This window comes from Oncorhynchus mykiss, chromosome 6 (assembly GCF_057628025.1).
Source record: "Oncorhynchus mykiss isolate SJ-2025 chromosome 6, ASM5762802v1, whole genome shotgun sequence".
NCBI classification, from domain to species: domain Eukaryota; kingdom Metazoa; phylum Chordata; class Actinopteri; order Salmoniformes; family Salmonidae; genus Oncorhynchus; species Oncorhynchus mykiss.
Window position 1 is genome coordinate 21,210,502 of NC_143027.1, and position 20,454 is coordinate 21,230,955.

At 42.7% G+C, this 20,454-nt stretch overlaps 2 protein-coding genes across 4 annotated transcripts in view; one reads left to right on the forward strand and one right to left on the reverse strand.

Moving 5' to 3' along the window:
* Window positions 1-1,603, forward strand: part of ptgs1 (prostaglandin-endoperoxide synthase 1) — a 58,606-nt gene extending 57,003 nt beyond the window's left edge. For both annotated transcript variants that reach the window (XM_021605593.3, XM_090237208.1), the window contains exon 11: window positions 856-1,603. In XM_021605593.3, the coding sequence (XP_021461268.1) occupies window positions 856-1,205 (350 nt within the window). In that variant the 3' untranslated portion in view covers window positions 1,206-1,603. The remainder of the gene's footprint in view (window positions 1-855) is intronic.
* Window positions 1,395-19,100, reverse strand: LOC110513712 (uncharacterized). 2 transcript variants are annotated; one of them, XM_090237207.1, is made up of 19 exons: window positions 17,465-19,100; window positions 16,291-16,575; window positions 15,993-16,144; window positions 15,714-15,867; window positions 12,839-13,028; window positions 12,621-12,715; window positions 12,347-12,533; window positions 12,126-12,223; window positions 10,131-10,284; window positions 9,834-9,952; window positions 9,407-9,559; window positions 9,113-9,226; window positions 6,933-7,000; window positions 6,621-6,732; window positions 5,289-6,360; window positions 4,105-4,253; window positions 3,770-3,854; window positions 3,467-3,659; window positions 1,395-3,370 (listed from the first exon to the last, which is right to left on the reverse strand). In XM_090237207.1, the coding sequence occupies exons 1-19, from the start codon at window positions 17,661-17,663 to the stop codon at window positions 2,858-2,860; spliced, it is 4,092 nt and encodes a 1,363-aa protein (XP_090093333.1). In that variant the 5' UTR covers window positions 17,664-19,100; the 3' UTR covers window positions 1,395-2,857. The 2 variants fall into 2 exon arrangements, with proteins under 2 accessions (XP_090093333.1, XP_090093332.1); XM_090237206.1 differs by lacking the exons at window positions 10,131-10,284; window positions 12,126-12,223; window positions 12,347-12,533; ... (4 more) ...; window positions 16,291-16,575; window positions 17,465-19,100 and having other exon boundaries at window positions 1,395-3,337; window positions 9,834-10,105.
* Window positions 19,101-20,454: the final 1,354 nt, after the last annotated feature.

Below are 20,454 nucleotides of genomic sequence, written 5' to 3' on the forward strand. Positions count from 1 at the left end.
AGTCAAAAAATGTATGGAAGTACAGTATATATGGAGACTGTTTAGCGACAAAAATAAGGGTAGAAATGCATGTAAAAAAATAAAAAATAATAATACAAAAACAAACTTCCTTTAGGTAGTCCCCAAAAATGTTATTTAATGCGTTTGTATGGGCTAATAGCAGTAAATCCATTTTTTTATATATATATATATATATATATATATATATATATATATATATATATATATATATATATATATATATATATATATATATATATATATATTTCAAAGGGTATTTAAAAATCTAAATCAAATAGCAAAATAATCATTGCTATGACCTGCTTAAAACAATTCCATATAGCTTAGTAGTACCCCCCACCCCCCAGATTAGACAGGGATTAGACTCTTATAGGTTAAGAAGCCAACTACAGTCTGTCGTCCTGTCATCTCAAACCAGTCTTGTCTTTAACTTCATGTGTTTCTGATTAACTCTTTTATACTTCTCTACTGTATTGTATACACCTAAATGGTGGAACCAGCTTCGCCCTACCGTCGGGACAGCTAAGTCCCTGCACAACTTTCAAAAAATCCTGAAAAACCTACCTCTTTACGAAGTACTGTGTCCACAATTGTTCATCAATTTTAAAATAAGGCTGTAACATAACAAAATGTGGAAAAAGTCAATGGGTCTGAATACTTTCTGAATGCACTGTAGCTATCTTAAGATAAAGGCACTAACTGTAAGTCACTCTGGATAAGAGCATATGCTAAATAACCAAAATGTAATTTGCTTTAAATGTGCCCTATTGATGTAATTGTGCTGCAACTGAATTGCTCTTCTGGGACAATATAGATCTATTCTATTGTTCTTAGGTGAGGAGGAGATGGCCAGGGAGCTGGAGGAGCTCTATGGTGACATCGATGCGCTGGAGTTCTACCCCGCCCTCATGCTGGAGAAGACACGCCCCAACGCCATCTTTGGCGAGAGCATGGTGGAGATGGGGGCTCCGTTCTCCCTGAAAGGCCTTCTGGGTAACCCGATCTGTTCCCCTGAGTACTGGAAGCCCAGCACGTTTGGAGGCCAGACAGGCTTTGATATAGTCAACTCAGCCTCGCTGGAGAGACTGGTGTGTCTGAACACTAAGTGGTGTCCGTACGTAGCCTTCAGTGTGCCTCCAGCTGGGCAGGAACCGCCGCCAAGGAAACCGTCCACTGAACTGTAATCCATGGTTACGTTAGTGTTGTTGTATGGTATTACTGTAATGCCCTTGCCCACCTTTGATGCCTGTACTGTATATTATGTTTACAATGCAAGGACTGCATTTATGAATCATCACCAAGTTCCCTATGTACGTTGTACTTTGTGAACATGAAAAGTAGCCTGAATTAAAAACTCATAAAATAGTGAAATAGTTTGTAATAAGGTTTATTTGATATTAATTTAGGTCTACATTACAGTACATCCATAATGATCTAGCTATGGTCATTGATTTAACAGTATTTTTGCAAAAAGGTAGAAATGAAAATCACATTGGAAACTGTATAACAGAATATTGTCAAATGAAGTACAGCATTATTATTGTTGGCCATTCTTGAGTAAATAAAAAATCTATTTGATACAGTACTGTTTTTGTTGGTTTTACTTTACAGTATGTGAATGTTAGATCTGTTTCAAATAACTTTAATATTTTTAGTTACTATTTTATCAGCCATACAAAGGTAACAAGATCACTAAAGATTGATATTTTTATACACCAAAATAAATATGTAATATTACAAAATAGAAACCTTTGTTTACGATCACTTCTGTTGACATTGTCATTGTTAGGAACAATTGATACGGTACATGTTGTTGAAACAAATACAATGATAAAAAAAAAGAATTCTAAATTGTTACACAGTAATGTCTGAGGGATGAATTTATGGTGGTAGAAAAGGAAAATTATGAAATTGAGACATTTCACTGAACATAAAGTTAACTGATCCAGATAATGAAAACACAAAATCACTGATCATCTCAATTTTGGGTCCGCTGGGTCTCAGTTGGGACTTAAGCCCTGTCGTCATAACATCTTCCTTTGGTTTCAGCACAGAAGTAACAGTCTGTTTATGGCCCAACAGAGAGAGAGGGGGGGTTACCTGAATAGGAAGTGTACAGCAACAAAGATTGCAATATTTTGTACACCGCTGTTTTCTCCTTGGCTTTTTTCATTGTAGAATATACAACTGATAAAAATGTATTTGCCACATTCAAAGTAGTTTATGAAGTATATAAATATAATGGACATGTACACAACACTATATATTCAGTAAAGTCAGAAACCATGGCATGTAGAGGATTATGGAAGCAGTTAATACTTTTTTGCCTATATTACATTGTTTTTGCTTCCTATGAATGTATTATTTTAGGCCTAAAGAACCATTATGTAACTGACATTTGTAATACACATTGAAGCCATAATACATTGTTTCCCTATTCAAAGGTTTCAGTAGTAAGAAAATAGAAAACTGAGCAGAAATAATGTATATGAATAAATTATTCTCATGATTTTTCTTTGCGAAGGACAGAAACAGAATACATTGACATTACTTTATGTTATTGACACATTTGTAGCTGGCTGGTACAGTATGTGAAGAGCATTTAGGTTGAGTAAAGGCATCAGAGTAAAGGCAGTTGTCCTATAGTCTTCAGTGGATGGTTCCAGAATCCAGATGGATCCCTCTTTCTGATACACACACATTCTCCTCACCACCGTCAGAACAAGACAGTTGAAATGTGAAGACGACCAACAATCCAGCCAAACTCTCCAGTGGAGACTAATGGCAACATCTGTGTTGGAATAATCTCTCCATCTGCCTTTCCCTCTTTATCTAGTTACTTACTCTGGCGCACGGTAGGAGCCGATTGGTCATGCTCCTGACTGTGAGCCAATCGGGAGCTGAGCTGGGGCCCTGGTGCAGTAGCGGTGGTAGCATTGATCTGGGTGACGGCTGCCACTGTCGTGGTGGTGGAAGCAGGGGCTGCTGGGTAGAAGTGGACATCAACAGCGACGGTGGTAAGGCCCAGGGAGATGCAGTGGGAGAGGAGGAGGGGGGCATTACTGTGGCAGATACTGACACTGTGGCGGACCGGTGTGGCATAGGGCTCAGCTGTCTGGAGGGTCAGGGAGGAGCGCAGGCTTTCCTCACGCACAGGAGGTGGGGAAGGAGAGAGAGAGGGGGGATGGGGTAGGATTTCTTGGCCCTGGCATTGTCCGTATTCTACTCCTCCGCCCCCCCAGTCCTCCACACACTGCAGCTGGATACTGGGGTGAGACAGGCTGCATTCCTTCTCTTCATCCAGGAAGTGGTCGACCTGAAGTGGAGAGGATCCAGACAGCTGCTGCAACTGAATTTGTAATATATTGGTATGGTAATGTGTGGGAAATGTTATATTTGACCCAATTTTACATATTCATGCACGCGCACACACACACAAACTGACCTGTGTGTCTTCGCTGGGCTCAAGATAGGTCTCTGCTATAAACGAGTGTTCTGGAGTGTGCGGGGGCTGTGTCTCATCAGAGGCTGGGTCTATCATCACAGTGACTGGGCTGGGGGCAGGAGGCCTGGCGCGTGTATCTGATGTGTTGGGGCTTTGTTCAATCACAGCCACCAAATCATCATCCTCAAATGCCCTTTCAGAACAGAGGATACATATACTTAATATTAGCCATTAGGGAAAGTACTGTCCTATTTTCATAGAGATATCCTCCACAACAAAAACAATAGCGCTGAAACCAGTCACCTGTTCTCATAGGTCCTCCCAGTGTCCAGACGTTCAGCATGTCTGCATGGGACGCCCAGGTTCCTGGGAACTGTGGAAGACAAGGCTAATGGGATTCAATAAGAGAAATTAATATTTCCACTTCTGACTCCATGCAGGGTTTAAATCACATACAGAATCTTGGGAATGAGCAAAACAATTTTGATATTTTTTATATAGGGGTTCCCACATTCCTAGGGGGTGCCCTGGTTTGTTATGAGAGTGTCTTGTCTTAAGAGTATTTTAAACAGTGAGTACAGTATTCCAAAGGGTGGACAATAGGAGGAAGTTACAGTGAGCTATACAGGCCCACTGACTTCTAATAGTGGGGACAGGCTCGTTCTTCTGGACCAGGGAGTAGAAGGCCATGGTGATGAAGATGAAGGCCATAGACACACCCACTCCCACCACGATGGGGATGTCATGTTTCTCCAGCACTGGAAGCCACGGAGGAGGAGGCTTTACTCTGGGGGAAGAAAGAGATGGAATGAGACGAGAGAGAGTGTTCAATTATTCTCATTGTTAATGGTGATTATAATTGTCTGAAGATCCAAATACAGTATGTAAAAGACAGACTTTGGATATTAGGAGGTTCAGTTGTGATGGACATTTCTCTTGCAACATTATCCAATCAAAATCATTAGGAACATAACCAAGTCATGGTCTCATCATGCAGAACGTTAGGTCATTACAGTCAACAGAATAATACGCCCAAGTGCATGTCGTAACTTGTACAACTATGTAAGCAAGATAAAGTGATAGCAGCTGTGGTGGAGTTTCATCTGGAGCTTAAGCCTGTCAGCCCCAGATAGATAAAAGCTGCTTACCGGTATCTACAATCTTCACCAAACCAAACCCGGACATCTTTTGCAGATCATTATCTATTTTAAGAAATTCAGGTCTTGAAAGTTCTTGCATTGATTCAGCCTTATTGTTGCATTCCATTACTTAAAACATTGAGTATTATATTTTGCTTTTCTCAAATAAATGTATGTACACTGTAAGCAGAGACAGTGGAAACTATCTACTCTATGATGTAAGGCAGGGATCATCAACTAGATTCAGTTGTGGCCCGATTTTTACTTGAGCGGATGGTCACGGGGCTGGAATATAATCACAAATAATATGTAGACTGCAAATTGACCGCAAGAAGCCCAAACAGATATAATACTTGCCTAAAACATTTCAAACCTCGCTTAAATTTGTAAACGGTCACATATATCTCTCTATTATGCGTGGGAATACTTTGGGAAAAATGTTCCAAATTAAAATCACTTGGAACTGATTTGCTGATGTTTTTACAATCTTTTATGCGCAACAATAAAAATAAAATAGAAAATGTGTTGTTTTTGCTCAGAAAACATGGGGGGGGGGGGGGGCAAATAAAATCACTTGTGGCGAGCTGCTAGTTGGGGAACCGTGATGTAAGCAGGCAAGCCTGGGAGGAATAAAAGTCCCCTCCGTCTCCCTCCTCCTGTCTCTGTACCGCATGGTGCCCTACCTGGGGTCCTCATTGGTCCTCATGGGGGACTGAGAGGTGTTCCTCTTCAGCCACTCTATGGGCTCTGTGTCATTGGGCCTGGTTGGTTTGGCTGGATGAGCTGGGTTAGCAGGCTGGCTCGTGTTCTGCTGCAGGGGGTCTGGGGTGGAGGCAGAGGGGGCACTAGGGCCCTGGGGGTCAGGGGTGAGGGGTGTGGTGATCAGGTCAGGAAGATGGGTGTTTGAGCCTGAAGGCTGGGTGAGGAGATCTGTACGCTGGGTTTGTGTAGGTCCATGCTGGGTTGGTGATGGTTTAGGCTGAGTTTTGGATGGTTGAGTCTGGGTTTGTGAGCGTGAAAACAGGGTGATGGTGCTAGGATCCTGGATATGTGGGTCTGAAGGATTACTTTGAGGTACAGGATGGTGGGTTTGAGCGATTGAGTCGGGAGCATGCAGGCTGTGAATGAGTAGAGACTGAGTCAAAGGTTCTTTGGGCTGGGTAAGAGAATCAGGACGCTGGGTAAAGGAATCAGACGGGTGGCTGGAAGAGTCTGGAAGCTGCGGGAGTGAGACCAGAGACTGGGTAAATCTGCCGATGTGGTTTAGGGGTTTAATTGGTTGCTCAGTGACTTGACGCTGGAAATGCATGACTGATGGCTGGTTGTGGAGGCTTTGGAATACGGACTGTGTTAATGGAGATTGGCTATCTGGGACTAAAACCTGCCGTTGTGTCACTGGGGGTGGGTTGTGTGTTAATGTTGGCTGGTTAGGTATTATTTGAATCTGAGTGAGTGAGATGACTCTATGAGTTACTGAAGGCTGGGTGAGTAGGTCTAAGGGTTCAAATAGAGGTGGAGGTAGGGGTTGTAGCACTGGATGCTGGATCTGTGTGACTGGGGACTGGGTTGGATTGGCCGAGGCCAGGTCCAATGGGAGCAGAGAGTGAAGGTCAGGTGGAACCAGCAGTCCTGTTTGTCCTCTGTAGCGACCTGCTAGTCCTAAAGCTGTCTGCCTGAGAGACGAGAGCAGTCGTAGAGTGTCAGGAGTAGACACTTGGGGGATGTCATTGCTTGAGTCTCTTTGAGTTGCTCGGACTGCAAATAGAAAATAATGGTATCAAACAAAACAATGCATGCTAGTAGAACACCAAGAAAACCACTGCTTTCTTTGTGTTTCTAGGCTCAATAGTTGACTGTATAAAGTTGATGTCAAAGAGTGTGATTCACAATCTAAAGAATGAACATTACATTAAAAAAGTAAAATATTGTTTTGGCAAGTAAATACAGCAAAGGGTAGTTAGTACAAGGATGTGCCTGCACTGCATTCTACAGTTGATGTTTTTGTCTGTACACACCTGTGCTTCCTCCCTGTAGGGAGACATGTGAGTGGGTCATCTCAGAATGCTGAACTAGACTCCGGTCATTACTGGACAGGGGAGTTCTCTGCTCTGCTTCAGTCTTTGGAACCTGCAATTTGTGAAAAGATGTTTGTCAGATTCATGAAATTTGGCATTGATAAAATGCATAACACACTGAGCCACTGAAAGCCGTTTTAAATAATTACACAACTGAAGAGAGACACAAAGATGTGACTCGGGATGTTAGACTTGTCTACTACTGATTATGGTAAACAATTCAGCAGACAAGCGATAGACTTCCACACCAACCTCATTATTACTCACTGCAGATACAATCTGTCTATGCTGCCTTTCTCTATCAGCTGGGTCATCTTCAGCTTAAGATAGAGAAGAAAATGATGAGCATATTTGAATACAGATCCCATAAAGTAACGACTTTTCAAAACTATTTGAATTCAGATCTCAGAAAGTGACGACTTTTCAAAACTATTTGAATTCAGATCTCAGAAAGTGACTACTTTTTCAAAACTATTTGAATACAGATCCCAGAAAGTAACTATTTTTTAAAACTATTTCAATACAGATCTCAGAAAGTGACTACTTTTTCAAAACTATTTGAATACAGATCCCAGAAAGTAACTATTTTTTTAAACTATTTCAATACAGATCTCAGAAACTATTTGAATAGAGATCCCAGAAGTAACTACTTTTTAAACTATCTGAATACAGATCTGAGAAAGCAACTACTTAAAATATATATTTTAATACAGATCTCAGGAAGTAACTACTTTTCAGAAACTATTTGATTGGCTGCCTTCAACTACTGGTAGGGCTGCACCTGGAACTGCATGTTGAAGATCGAAATAAAGTAAATAGAGCACAAACAATCTCCTGTATTATCCCAATCCATTTTACAGTCTTCTCCCCCCTCCTTGATCGCCTTTGGCTGGTCACTGGTGTAGCCTACACACTTCATGTCGTACACAAAACTATTCGAACTATTGCATTCCATGCCTCAGAAAAGCATACGCGCGATGTCATGTTATTTTTTTCAGGTGGGGAGTAGGCTACATGCAGCTATTTACATGTTTACACAAAAAATATTATTGACATGCATTTGTACTTTTCCGGATAAGTTAAATGCTTGGCTGCCTAGAAAGTTCGGCTGTCCAGAGGTAGAAGGGGGTAAGTAAAGACCGAAATGTGAAGGGAGGGGAGGGTGAGCAGCAGCCTATATCACATCGACATTGAAATTGCATTTTGGTGCACCAGAAGTACATTCATTTCCAATGGAACGCTGCGTTTGCCTTGCAGCATTGCCCAGCAGAGGCAGTTGCAGTGCGTTCTGTGTGGTGCATACATTGTATTTATCGTCGTATGCGTCAAACTGTATGCATAGCCGGATTGAAAGAAATGGTACCAGAAGGTGAATGTTGAACTTTTGTTGCTCACATCTCCAGTCGATGCTGAGTACCATTTTGCGCAAGAATACTATCGGTGTGATCAAGGCTAAAGAAACAAATGTGTGCGTAAAATAACGCATGCGCAGAATGTGACCCAGATCTTTCCTCTTGATATTTTTTTCCCCCGTTTAAAAAAAAATCTTACCTCTTGATCACACCGACTGCTTTATTGCGCAAAATGTTATGTATACCTGTATTCTGCTACCATTTCTGTCAAATCCAATGTATGCACTTGCCAATGCAATGTAATGCTGGCAAGGCAAACGCAACATTCCATTGGAAATGATGATGTAGGTGTGATAGAAGCATTAGCTTTGAGAAATCGGTTTCAGGAGGGGCGGGTGGGGCGAAAACGATTTATCTGTAGCAACACCCTTAATTTTATGATACCTGAAAATACTGAAGAGAAATTCAAAGCCAATTGCAAACAGCAAGTTGGATGCTTAGCAAAAACAACTTTGAACCTCTTTGTCCATCTGAAGGAAAGTGTTCTTGTTTCAAACACACACTATAACATTTATAAAGGTATAGTTACGCTGAATACAAACTAACATGATTTTCCACCTACCTTGGCCATAGTTTATTCAAGAAGGTCGTTTTTTATATATTTAGTTTCCTTTCAACACTTAATAGACATATTTTGTTACTGTTATCATTCTCAATAACACTTAATATTAAATTGGTATTGTGCCTGTGTAATAAATCTGTCATTATTTTTGGAGCAACATTTTATTAGTATGTTGTTCCATAATACTTTGGTAATTGCATAGCAATGCGCTGAGAGTTTTTGTAACTACTGTACACAAGAGGAAAAGTGATGCACTATATTGCAATTTCCAAAGTCCTATGTAACAACAATGCTGCTATTGTAATAATCAAAGTTACTACACATGTATAAGAAGTTGATGTCAAGTGTATTACCTTATGTCTCACTCAATTATGAATATATATATTTGTTAGTCATTTTGAAGCTGCAAAAGTGGTCTACTTTAATGTTGAGGTAATATCATAAAGACATGGTTAAACCAGAGATGGTGAGGGTGGCTCTTCTCTGCTGTCGTCCCACTATGTTCTCAGCGGTACAGTGATAGTCCCCTGCATCAGACACCTGAACACTGGAGATATGCAGAGCCCCCTCATCTGCACACACATGAAGGCACAGTCACACATTCACCAAAGCTCTCATTATTCTCCTTACCACCGATCTCATCTCTTCAGATCTGTAAACACTAGTAGAATGGATTTATGCCATCATAAGGGAATGTGGTAGGGTATCTTTCTTGGCAGGTGTAAGTTTTATTTAAAATGTGACTGGCTCACCATCTACATGCCTCTCCAGGGTTGGGGTGATGGAGTGTCCCCTGGTCCAGGTGTACCTGATGGGGAGGTCCCCCACTGCCCTGCATGGCAGGACCACATAGGACCCCTCTGAGCTGCTCACTGCCCCCAGGAAAGACACTATGATGGGGCTTACTAAGCCAGAGAGGGGGGAGGGGGGAGGGGGGGGGGGGAGCACCACATTGTCTCAATACATTCAGATACTAAGCACCTTAATCACACCTGAGCTTCACTTCCGGCTAATGTGATGAAGTTAACTTTGTTGTCCATACATGGGATATAGGCCAAGATTTGTAGCATGATCAAGAGTACTCAGCTCTATTAAGGCATCCAGACATCCATTATACACACACTTCTTTAGTATAACATCAAACAGAATGTGTGTACTGTACTGGGGAAGGTAAGTTACCAGCGACATGTAAAGTAGCTGTTCTCCGGTCATGCCCCACAGTGTTGGAGGCTTCACAAGTGTACGTGCCCTCATCATAGCTCCTGACAGACAGGATGTAGAGGGTAGTGTTTCTCACGCTGAGAACAGAGAAGCTTGTCATTCATTACCACAAGAAGGTTAGTGGTCTGCAAGCTAACGGTTCCTGACAGATTGGTTGATTACGCCAAATACTTCCTCTAGTGATCAGTAACACAAGACTGTGTTCGCCCACTGAGCTAAAGCCTCACAGAACCACCTCTGTTACACTGAACGTACCCCACAGCGATCTTGCCACCAGTCTGAATGGAGCGTCCCTGTTTGGACCAGACAATGGAGGGGAGGGGCTGTCCCCAGACCTGGCACTGGAACACCACCTGGGCCCCTACAGGGACTGTCACCACTTGTGGCCACAGCCTCACCGAGGGAGATGCTGGTGGTCAGGGGGAGGAGGAAGAATAGGCTGGTTAGCTTGTTACTTCTGTACCTAAGAAAGTACAGTGCCTTGCGAAAGTATTCGGCCCCCTTGAACTTTGCGACCTTTTGCCACATTTCAGGCTTCAAACATAAAGATATAAAACTGTATTTTTTTGTGAAGAATCAACAACAAGTGGGACACAATCATGAAGTGGAACGACATTTATTGGATATTTCAAACTTTTTTAACAAATCAAAAACTGAAAAATTGGGCGTGCAAAATTATTCAGCCCCCTTAAGTTAATACTTTGTAGCGCCATTTTTTGCTGCGATTACAGCTGTAAGTCGCTTGGGGTATGTCTCTATCAGTTTTGCACATCGAGAGACTGACATTTTTTCCCATTCCTCCTTGCAAAACAGCTCAAGCTCAGTGAGGTTGGATGGAGAGCATTTGTGAACAGCAGTTTTCAGTTCTTTCCACAGATTCTCGATTGGATTCAGGTCTGGACTTTGACTTGGCCATTCTAACACCTGGATATGTTTATTTTTGAACCATTCCATTGTAGATTTTGCTTTATGTTTTGGATCATTGTCTTGTTGGAAGACAAATCTCCGTCCCAGTCTCAGGTCTTTTGCACACTCCATCAGGTTTTCTTCCAGAATGGTCCTGTATTTGGCTCCATCCATCTTCCCATCAATTTTAACCATCTTCCCTGTCCCTGCTGAAGAAAAGCAGGCCCAAACCATGATGCTGCCACCACCATGTTTGACAGTGGGGATGGTGTGTTCAGCTGTGTTGCTTTTACGCCAAACATAACGTTTTGCATTGTTGCCAAAAAGTTCAATTTTGGTTTCATCTGACCAGAGCACCTTCTTCCACATGTTTGGTGTGTCTCCCAGGTGGCTTGTGGCAAACTTTAAACAACACTTTTTATGGATATCTTTAAGAAATGGCTTTCTTCTTGCCACTCTTCCATAAAGGCCAGATTTGTGCAATATACGACTGATTGTTGTCCTATGGACAGTCTCCCACCTCAGCTGTAGATCTCTGCAGTTCATCCAGAGTGATCATGGGCCTCTTGGCTGCATCTCTGATCAGTCTTCTCCTTGTATGAGCTGAAAGTTTAGAGGGACGGCCAGGTCTTGGTAGATTTGCAGTGGTCTGATACTCCTTCCATTTCAATATTATCGCTTGCACAGTGCTCCTTGGGATGTTTAAAGCTTGGGAAATCTTTTTGTATCCAAATCCGGCTTTAAACTTCTTCACAACAGTATCTCGGACCTGCCTGGTGTGTTCCCTGTTCTTCATGATGCTCTCTGCGCTTTTAACGGACCTCTGAGACTATCACAGTGCAGGTGCATTTATACGGAGACTTGATTACACACAGGTGGATTGTATTTATCATCATTAGTCATTTAGGTCAACATTGGATCATTCAGAGATCCTCACTGAACTTCTGGAGAGAGTTTGCTGCACTGAAAGTAAAGGGGCTGAATAATTTTGCACGCCCAATTTTTCAGTTTTTGATTTGTTAAAAAAGTTTGAAATATCCAATAAATGTCGTTCCACTTCATGATTGTGTCCCACTTGTTGTTGATTCTTCACAAAAAAATACAGTTTTATATCTTTATGTTTGAAGCCTGAAATGTGGCAAAAGGTCGCAAAGTTCAAGGGGGCCGAATACTTTCGCAAGGCACTGTATATCTCAGATAATTAACTGTCTTTGATTATGATTGCAAGTGTATTTGTATGAATATTAACGTGCTGTATCAGGTATCATCCTGAATATCTCTTATACAGACACATGGCTAGACAATAATAAGCCTACATCCTGTGTGATGTCATACAGTATCTACCCAGAACGGTCAGTCTGGCAGCTCTGGAGGTCACAGATCTGTACAGGTGGACATTGGATGCTCTGCAGAAGTAGACTCCACTGTCTGTGTCATAGACACTGGAGAAACAAGCAGTTAATTACAGCTTGAAACTGTCTGGTTTCACTTGAGGATTACCATCATACAGAAAAATAATCTAGTCATAAGCTAGACACACTGTATACACACACACACACACACACCTGTGGAAGATGAGGTCTCCACTAGGCCTGACAGTGAAGTGTGTCTTGGGAGCGAGGAGGCGGTTGTTTTTGAACCAGGACACTGTTGTTGGAGGTCTGCTGTAGGGGGGTCTACAAACTAGAGTAACAGACTCCCCCATCCTCACAGACTTGTTGGTAGGCTGCTGGACAAAGGTCCACCCCATCACTGTGGAGAGGTAGGGAGGTACTGTATGTCAGTAAAGGAGCTAGTATAGATATGATATTTGGGTTTGATTGACAACAACCAGAGCACCTGCTGGAAGGAGAAAGGCAGCCTTAGACCTGACTGTCTCCCTCTTGTTCCTGGCCTCACAGTGGTAGGAACCCTCATCATCCTCAGACACGTTCCTGGGGGTAAAGGGCACAGCACAGCACACACATTAATATCACTTTTGTTATCGCTGCTTGCTTTTTACATTTGATTTAAAGGTAAACAACTTTTATAATGTCTTAATGTCCTCAAGATCTCACTTGAAAACAAGCAGCTGTCCCTTGTTCTGCAGACTCAAGCCAGAGTTGTTCACAAGGAGATGGCTGTCTTTGAACCATTGCACTGTGGGAGGCGGTAAGCCTCGGACAACACAGCGCATGGAGGCCTCCGTCTCTATGGCAACTGTGATGTTGTTAGGGCCCTGAGTGATCTGCAGCCTTGTAGGGACTCCTGCAGAGCAACAGAAAAACATGGGGGTGTGCCTCAATACTATATAGTGGCTTTCTTTCCTAAGTTCAGTTTCCTCATGTTTAGTTGCCCTACTTTAGTCAACCTTGATTTAGCATACAGCATATGATTTGGATCAGTTACAGGAATGATGTATACATTGATACAGTAGTGTTAAGTAAATGCAGCAAAAAAAGAAATGTCCCTTTTTCAGGACCCTGTCTTTCAAAGATAATTTGTAAAAATCCAAATAACTTCACAGATCTTCATTGTAAAGGGTTTGAACACTGTTTCCCATGCTTGTTCAATAAAACATAGACAATTAATGAACATGCACCTGTGGAACGGTCGTTAAGACACTAACAGCTTACAGATGGTAGGCAATTAATGTCACAGTTATGAAAACTTAGGACACTAAAGAGGCCTTTCTACTGACTGAAAAACACCAAAAGAAAGATTACCAGGGTCCCTGCGTGAACATGCCTTAGTCATGCTGCAAGGAGGCATGAGGATTGCAGGTGTGGCCAGCGCAATAAATTGCAATGTCCGTACTGTGAGATGCCTAAGGCACATACAGGGAGACAAGACGGACAGCTGATCATCCTCACAGTGGCAGATCACGTGTAACAACGCCTGCATAGGATCGGTACATCTCAAAATCACACCTGCGGGACAGGTACAGGATGGCAACAACAACTGCCCGAGTTACACCAGGAATGCACAATCCCTCCATCAGTGTCCGCAATAGGCTGAACAAGGATGACTGAGGGATCGTAGGCCTGGTGTAAAGAAGGTCCTCACCAGACATCACCGGCAACAACGTTGCCTATGACCACAAACCCACCATCGCTGGACCAGACAGGACTGGCAAAAAGTGCTCTTCACTGGAGAGCCGCGGTTTTGTCTCACCAGGGGTGATGGTCGGATTCGCGTTTATCGTCGAAGGAATAAACGTTACACCAAGGCCTGTACTCTGGAGCAGGATCGATTTGGAGGTGGAGGGTCCGTCATGGTCTGGGGCGGTGTGTCACAGCATCATCGGACTGAGATTGTTGTCATTGCAAGCAATCTCCTCCAGCATGACAATGCCACCAGCCATACTGTTCGTTCTGTGTGTGATTTCCTGCAAGACAGGAATGTCAGTGTTCTGCCATGGCCAGTGAAGAGCCCGGATCGCAATCCCATTGAGCACGTCTGGGACCTGTTGGATCGGAGGGTGAGGGCTGGGGCCATTCCCTCCAGAAATGTCCGGGAACTTGCAGGTGTCTTGGTGGAAGAGTGGGGTAACATCTCACACCAAGAACTGGCAAATCTGGTGCAGTCCATGAGGAGAGATGCACTGCAGTACTTAATGCAGCTCGTAGCCACACCAGATACTGACTGTTACTTTTGATTTTTACCCCCCTTTTTTCAGGGATACATTATTCCATTTCTAATAGTTACATGTCTGTGGAACTTGTTCAGTTTATGTCTCAGGTGTTGAATCTTGTTATGTTCATACAAATATTTACACATGTTAAGTCTGCTGAAAATAAATGCAGTTGACAGTGAGAGGACGTTTCTTTTTTTGCTTAGTTTACTTAAGTAAAAATACTTAAAAGTTCTACATAAGTCATTTTTAGGTGTATCTGTACTTTACTAAGCCAAGGCTTTCGACTCTGTCAATCACCACATTCTTATCAGCAGACTCAATAGCCTTGGTTTCTCAAATGACTGCCTCACCTGGTTCACCAACTACTTCTGTGACAGAGTTCAGTGTGTCAAATCGGAGGGCCTGTTGTCCGGACCTCTGGCAGTCTCTATGGGGGAGCCACAGGGTTCAATCCTCAGGCTGACTCTTTTCTCTGTATACATCAATGATGTCGCTCTTTCTGCTGGTGATTCTCTGATCCACCTCTACGCATACGACACCATTCTGCATACTTCTGGCCCATCTTTGGACACTGTGTTAACCAACCTCCAGACAATCTTCAATGCCATACAACTCTCCTTCCGTGGCCTCGAACTGCTCGCTGCCCACACCTGCCCGCCCGTCCAGCATCACTACTCTGGCCGGTTCTAACTTACAATATGTGGACAACTACAAATACCTAGGTGTCTGGTTAGACTGTAAACTCTCCTTCCAGACTCACATTAAGCATCTCCAATCCAAAGTTAAATCTAGAATCAGCTTCATATTTCGCAACAAAGCATCCTTCACTCATGCTGCCAAACATACCCTCGTAAAACTGACTATCCTACCGATCCTTGACTTCGGCGATGTCATTTACAAAATAGCCTCCAACACTCTACTCAACAAATTGGATGTAGTCTATCACAGTGCCATTAGTTTTGTCACTAAAGCCCCATATACTACCCACCACTGCGACCTGTATGCTCTCGTTGGCTGGCCCTCGCCTCATACTCGTCGCCAAACCCACTGGCTCCAGGTCATCTACAAGTCTCTGTTAGGTAAAGCCCCGCCTTATCTCAGCTCACTGGTCACCATAGCAGCACCCACCCGTAGCACGCGCTCCAGCAGGTATATCTCACTGGTCACCCCCAAAGCCAATTCTTCCTTTGGCCACCTCTCCTTCCAGTTCTCGGACTTGGACTCTTACCTCCCTCACTAGCCATGCTGTTCTAAGAGGACAGGACAGGGCAGACAGAAGGGATAGCGAGTAGGGGAGAGGCTGTGCATTGTCTCACCTTGTACTGTGAGTGTAGCTGCCTTGCTTTCCCGGCTGGTGTTCAGTAAGGTGTTGTGTGTGACACAGACGTATTCCCCGTCGTCCTCTATTGAGACATTAGAGAGGTGAAGAGTGCCTGAGGTCTTCCTCTGGTTACCCCCTCCATATTGACCCTGGAGAAGCACACTTTGTATTTAAACGTACACAGCCACACACAATCAAATGTACATACACAAAGACATAAAAATGAACGTGATCAAATCCATACAATACATGCAAAGCCTAATGCATTTGATACCTGAATCTGAGCGCCTTTGGTGAAGAGTGTGTTGTCTTTGAGCCAGGTGATGTGTGCTGGGGGGGAGCTGTCCCCTGAGACACACTGGAGGAACACTGGCCGACCCTCACTGACTGTCTGAGACTGAGGACTGAAGAACACCACCTCCAGGTCTACACACACAAAGAATCCAATGTATCTATGTTTTTCTCATTTCCGAGACAGATTTCACAAAAAAGCCAGACAATATGTGTATTAAAGCTAATGCATTGTATTATTTCAGAAGAAGCATATAGAAGAGCTGAGAAGGCCAACTAACCAGCTTCCATCACTTGGACAACAGTCATGATGTGTTTGGCTCCAATGCCTGCACTACAGACATATCTCCCCAGGTCCCCCTCTCTCAGCTGGGGGAAGAACAGAGATCCGTTGGCCAATTGGTGGATCCCTCTGCCAAGACCAGGAGTCAATGCTGCTGGCTCTCCACTGGCCCTCTCCCATCTAACAGACAGTTCCCCCTGGCTGCTGGAGTCATACACTGCACAGTACAGTGTGAGGGGAGCACCCAGTACACCAACACCATCCTCTGGATGGGTGGAGAACACTGAACACAGACACAAGTGTGAGATACAAAACGGAGAGAGAGAACAGGCAGCAAATTGACAAACTGTATTCTGAGACTTCCCTATTAAGGGTTGATCCTATAAGTTATGTTAAGTAAGACATGAGACCCAGTCAGTCTAATTGTCAGTATCTTGTCATAGGAAAGGATACAGAAATGATCAGTGCACCAGTTAGGCACCTACATTGCTAGTTATGTATAATACAAATGATACTTTACTTCAAAACATTAATGTTAGATGCAATCATTGACAGTGAAGTACCCAGCAAAAGTGAGTGTTGTTTTGAGTTATTACTCTACAAAATAAAATAAAAAAAACATAACAGGATTCAATAACATTAATATATGAATTTACTAAAAAGGATTGAATATGTTCCCAAACATCCAGTCTACCTGAGGACTGAGAGAAATCACAGATTACAGTGTGGTGTGAAGCTGCATGTTGCTAGGAGACAGAGAAAGCTGAAGCAGGTTTTTTTAAAGGCTTTTGTCACATTATACATGGGGTATGGAAATTAGCATTGGGACTATTTAGAAAAACTGGTCTCGATCATTGCAGAAATCATGATAGAATTTAATTGATACATAATTATCTCGTAGTATTAGTGTTGCAATTCATAAAGGTGGACCTATCTCTAATGAAAACATTGTTCTGTAAGTGTCATTAATGATATGACGAGAAAAAAGTCACCATTATTATGCAATAAATGTGCAGTAACCAGTCTATGCATTAATTATGGATACAATCATTAGGCAACACCAAGTTCATGATCACATTTGGCCCCACTCTTTAACATTAAACAGCATTAACAGCAACAAAAGGGAGAGCATACATACTGTAAACCCTGTGTTTAGTTTGCCTCTCACTCACCCAGGTCAGACAGGGCTGGTTGACCATGAAGAGAGCAGGAGAGAATGAGCAGCCAAAGGTGAGAGGTCACAGGAGGGGAACTGCAGACAAACATAGACTCGAGCATCTTACTGCAGGGCTCCACCTGACACTGAGGTCCAGAGAGGCTCGTCCATGGCACCAGCAGTGTACGTGTCCTGAGAAACATTGTGCCCATCATCTTATATAAGTAGGTTTAAAAAAGGTAGCTTGGATGTTTGACCAGTTCAATCAGGGGCCTAATTTATTTCAAATTTTCCCTGTGTTGTTTGCAATTATTAATCTCATTGTGTATTTATTATAGTGCGTAACTAATAATATTTTGCATCCAAAGGGGTTGCCAATTGTGTTGCACTACTGCAGATCTTTTGTGCATGTGTGTTTGCATTTTCTCAGTGCTCCATGTAATATATGAAAGAACTCACTTAGCACCACTCTCTGTCTCTCTCTGTATGATACCTATTTTGGTTGTGTGTTTCAGTGGCACCGCGATGGCAGTGGAGCATTGTCTGTTACTAGCCTCTTTACTCTCTTCAATGGGCCAGCCACTTCATCCTCCAGTTCAGCAGCAGCAGCCCATCCACTCAATGAAGGTGACATGAAAAGGACTGCGGAGCTTTGTACTGTGAAGATCAGTTATCATCAGCCCCCCTGGAAGAAAGCTGCCTGTCTGATCACATGGGCTTTCATGCTCAGCCCAACATGTCCATGTAAGGATAGAATGACTATGTGATGTGACAGTTGGTGCTCATAGAGGCATGTGTTTCACGCACATGAACATTGATTTTAAAAGTATGGAAACATACAACACCAAAGGCAACAAAGCTTTCACTTCAATTTCCATTCAATGTAAATATTTGAAGTAGACGCCTAACAATTCAACACTAATTTAAGTGTAACAGTGCAGGCAGTGTGGACACAGAAAACTTAACCCCTTAGAGGCGATGTCCGTGCCCCCACATAAAATGAATTAGCATAAGAACTAAAAATCAAAAAATAATCAGTCAGTTTAAGCTAGAGATATATTTTTGCATTGTATGCATCTCAATCTGCGGTGAAAGGTGACAGTTAGGAGCAGTGTTTGTCAGACCATGAATTGTCCTGAAAATCAGTCTTCTCACAAAATCGTCTGTAGCGTCCAAGTTTGTAGGTCTGGCCTACAATCTACACTGAACAAAACTATAAACGCAACAAAAAAATTATTTCAAAGATTTGACTGAGTTACAGTTCATATAGCGAAATCAAACAAATTAAATAAATTAATTTGGCCCTAATCTATGAATTTCACATGACTGGGAATACAGATACCTTTTAAAAAAGTAGGGACGTGGATCAGAAAACCAGTCAGTATCTGGTGAGACCACTATTTGCCTCATGCAGCGCGGCAGATCTCCTTCGCATAGAGTTGATCAGGCTGTTGATTATGGCCTGAGGAATGTTGTCCCACTCCTCTTCAATGGCTGTGTGAAGTTGCTGGATATTAGCTGGAACTGGAACACGCTGTCATACACATCGATCCAGAGCATCCCAAACATGCTCCCGGGGTGACATGTCTGGTGAGTATGCAGGCCATGGAAGAACTGGGACATTTTCAGATTCCAGGAATTGTGTACAGATCCTTGGGACATGAGGCAGTGCATTATTATGCTGAAACATGATGTGATAGTGGTGGATGAATGGCACGACAATGGGCCTCAGGATCTCATCACGGTATCTCTGTGCATTCAAATTGCAATCGATAAAATGCAATTGTGTTAGTTGTCTGTAGTTTATGCCTGCCCATACCATGACCCCTCAAATAAATGTTTCACAGAGTTCAAGTAACAGACACATCTCAAAATCAACTGTTCAGAGAACCAACCGCTGTGTCTTTGTGAGACGCAGAGTAGGTGAACGGATGATCTCCGCATGTGGTTCCCACCGTGAAGCATGGAGGTGTAATGGTGTGGGGTGCTTTGCTGGTGACACTGTCAGTGATTTATTTAGAATTCAAGGCACACTTAACCAGCGTGGCTACCACAACATTCTGCAGCGTTACGCCATCCCATCTGGTTTGCTCTTAGTGGAACTATAATTTGTTTTTCAACAGGACAATGACCCAACACACCTCCAGGTTAAGGGCTATTTGATCAAGAAGGAATGAGATGGTTTGGGATGATTTGGACCGCAGAGTGAAGGAAAAGCAGCCAACAAGTGCTCAGAATATGTGGGAACTCCTTCAAGACTGTTGGAAAAGCATTCTAGGTGAAGCTGGTTGATAGAGTGTGCAAAGCTGCCATGAAGGCAAAGGGTGACTACTTTGAAGAATCTCAAATATAAAATATATTTATATTTTTTTAAATTAAAATTAAATCAATCTTCTTCAGGCTAGGGTCCTTTTTTCTCAATTTCCACCTGACTGACGTGCCCAAAGTAAACTGCCTGCTGCTCAGGCCCTGAAGCCAGGATATGCATATACTTGGTACCATTGGAAAGATGACACTTTGAGTTTGTAGAACTGTTAAAATAATGTAGGAGACTATAACACAATAGATATGGTAGGAGAAAATCCAAAGAAAAACCAACCAGAAGTTTTTTGAGAGAGAGCCCATGCTATTCTGACATCATGCCATTCTGACATCTAGCTCTCAGGATGCAATTCCTATGGCTTCCACTGGATGTCAGCACTCAATGCTCAAGGTTTCAGGCTTGTTTCTTCCAAAACGAGTAAGAATAATGAGTTTTACTACAGGGACACAGACTTGGAAATTCATGAATGCTCGCGCGATGAAGAAGACACATACTTGCTAATATTGTTTTCCTATTGAACATACTTCTTTCCGTATGAAATATTATAGTTTAATGACATTTTTGGGTGTCTGAGGTTTGGATAGAAACATATTTTGATTTCTTGAAACAAAGTTTAGGGGTAGATTTTCGGATTCCTATCTTGGCATGTTGAACGAGTGGATTACTCAAATCGACGGTGCCAA

Excerpts from the sequence above, each read along its gene's own strand:
- LOC110513712 (XM_090237207.1), bottom strand. The coding sequence starts at position 17,663 with ATGATGGGCACAATGTTTCTCAGGACACGTACACTGCTGGTGCCATGG. Across the intron at positions 9,560-9,833 it reads AGCTACTTTACATGTCGCTG|TAAGCCCCATCATAGTGTCT; the intron begins GTAACTTACCTT and ends TCTCTGGCTTAG. Across the intron at positions 3,660-3,769 it reads GGGAGGACCTATGAGAACAG|GGCATTTGAGGATGATGATT; the intron begins GTGACTGGTTTC and ends CTGTTCTGAAAG.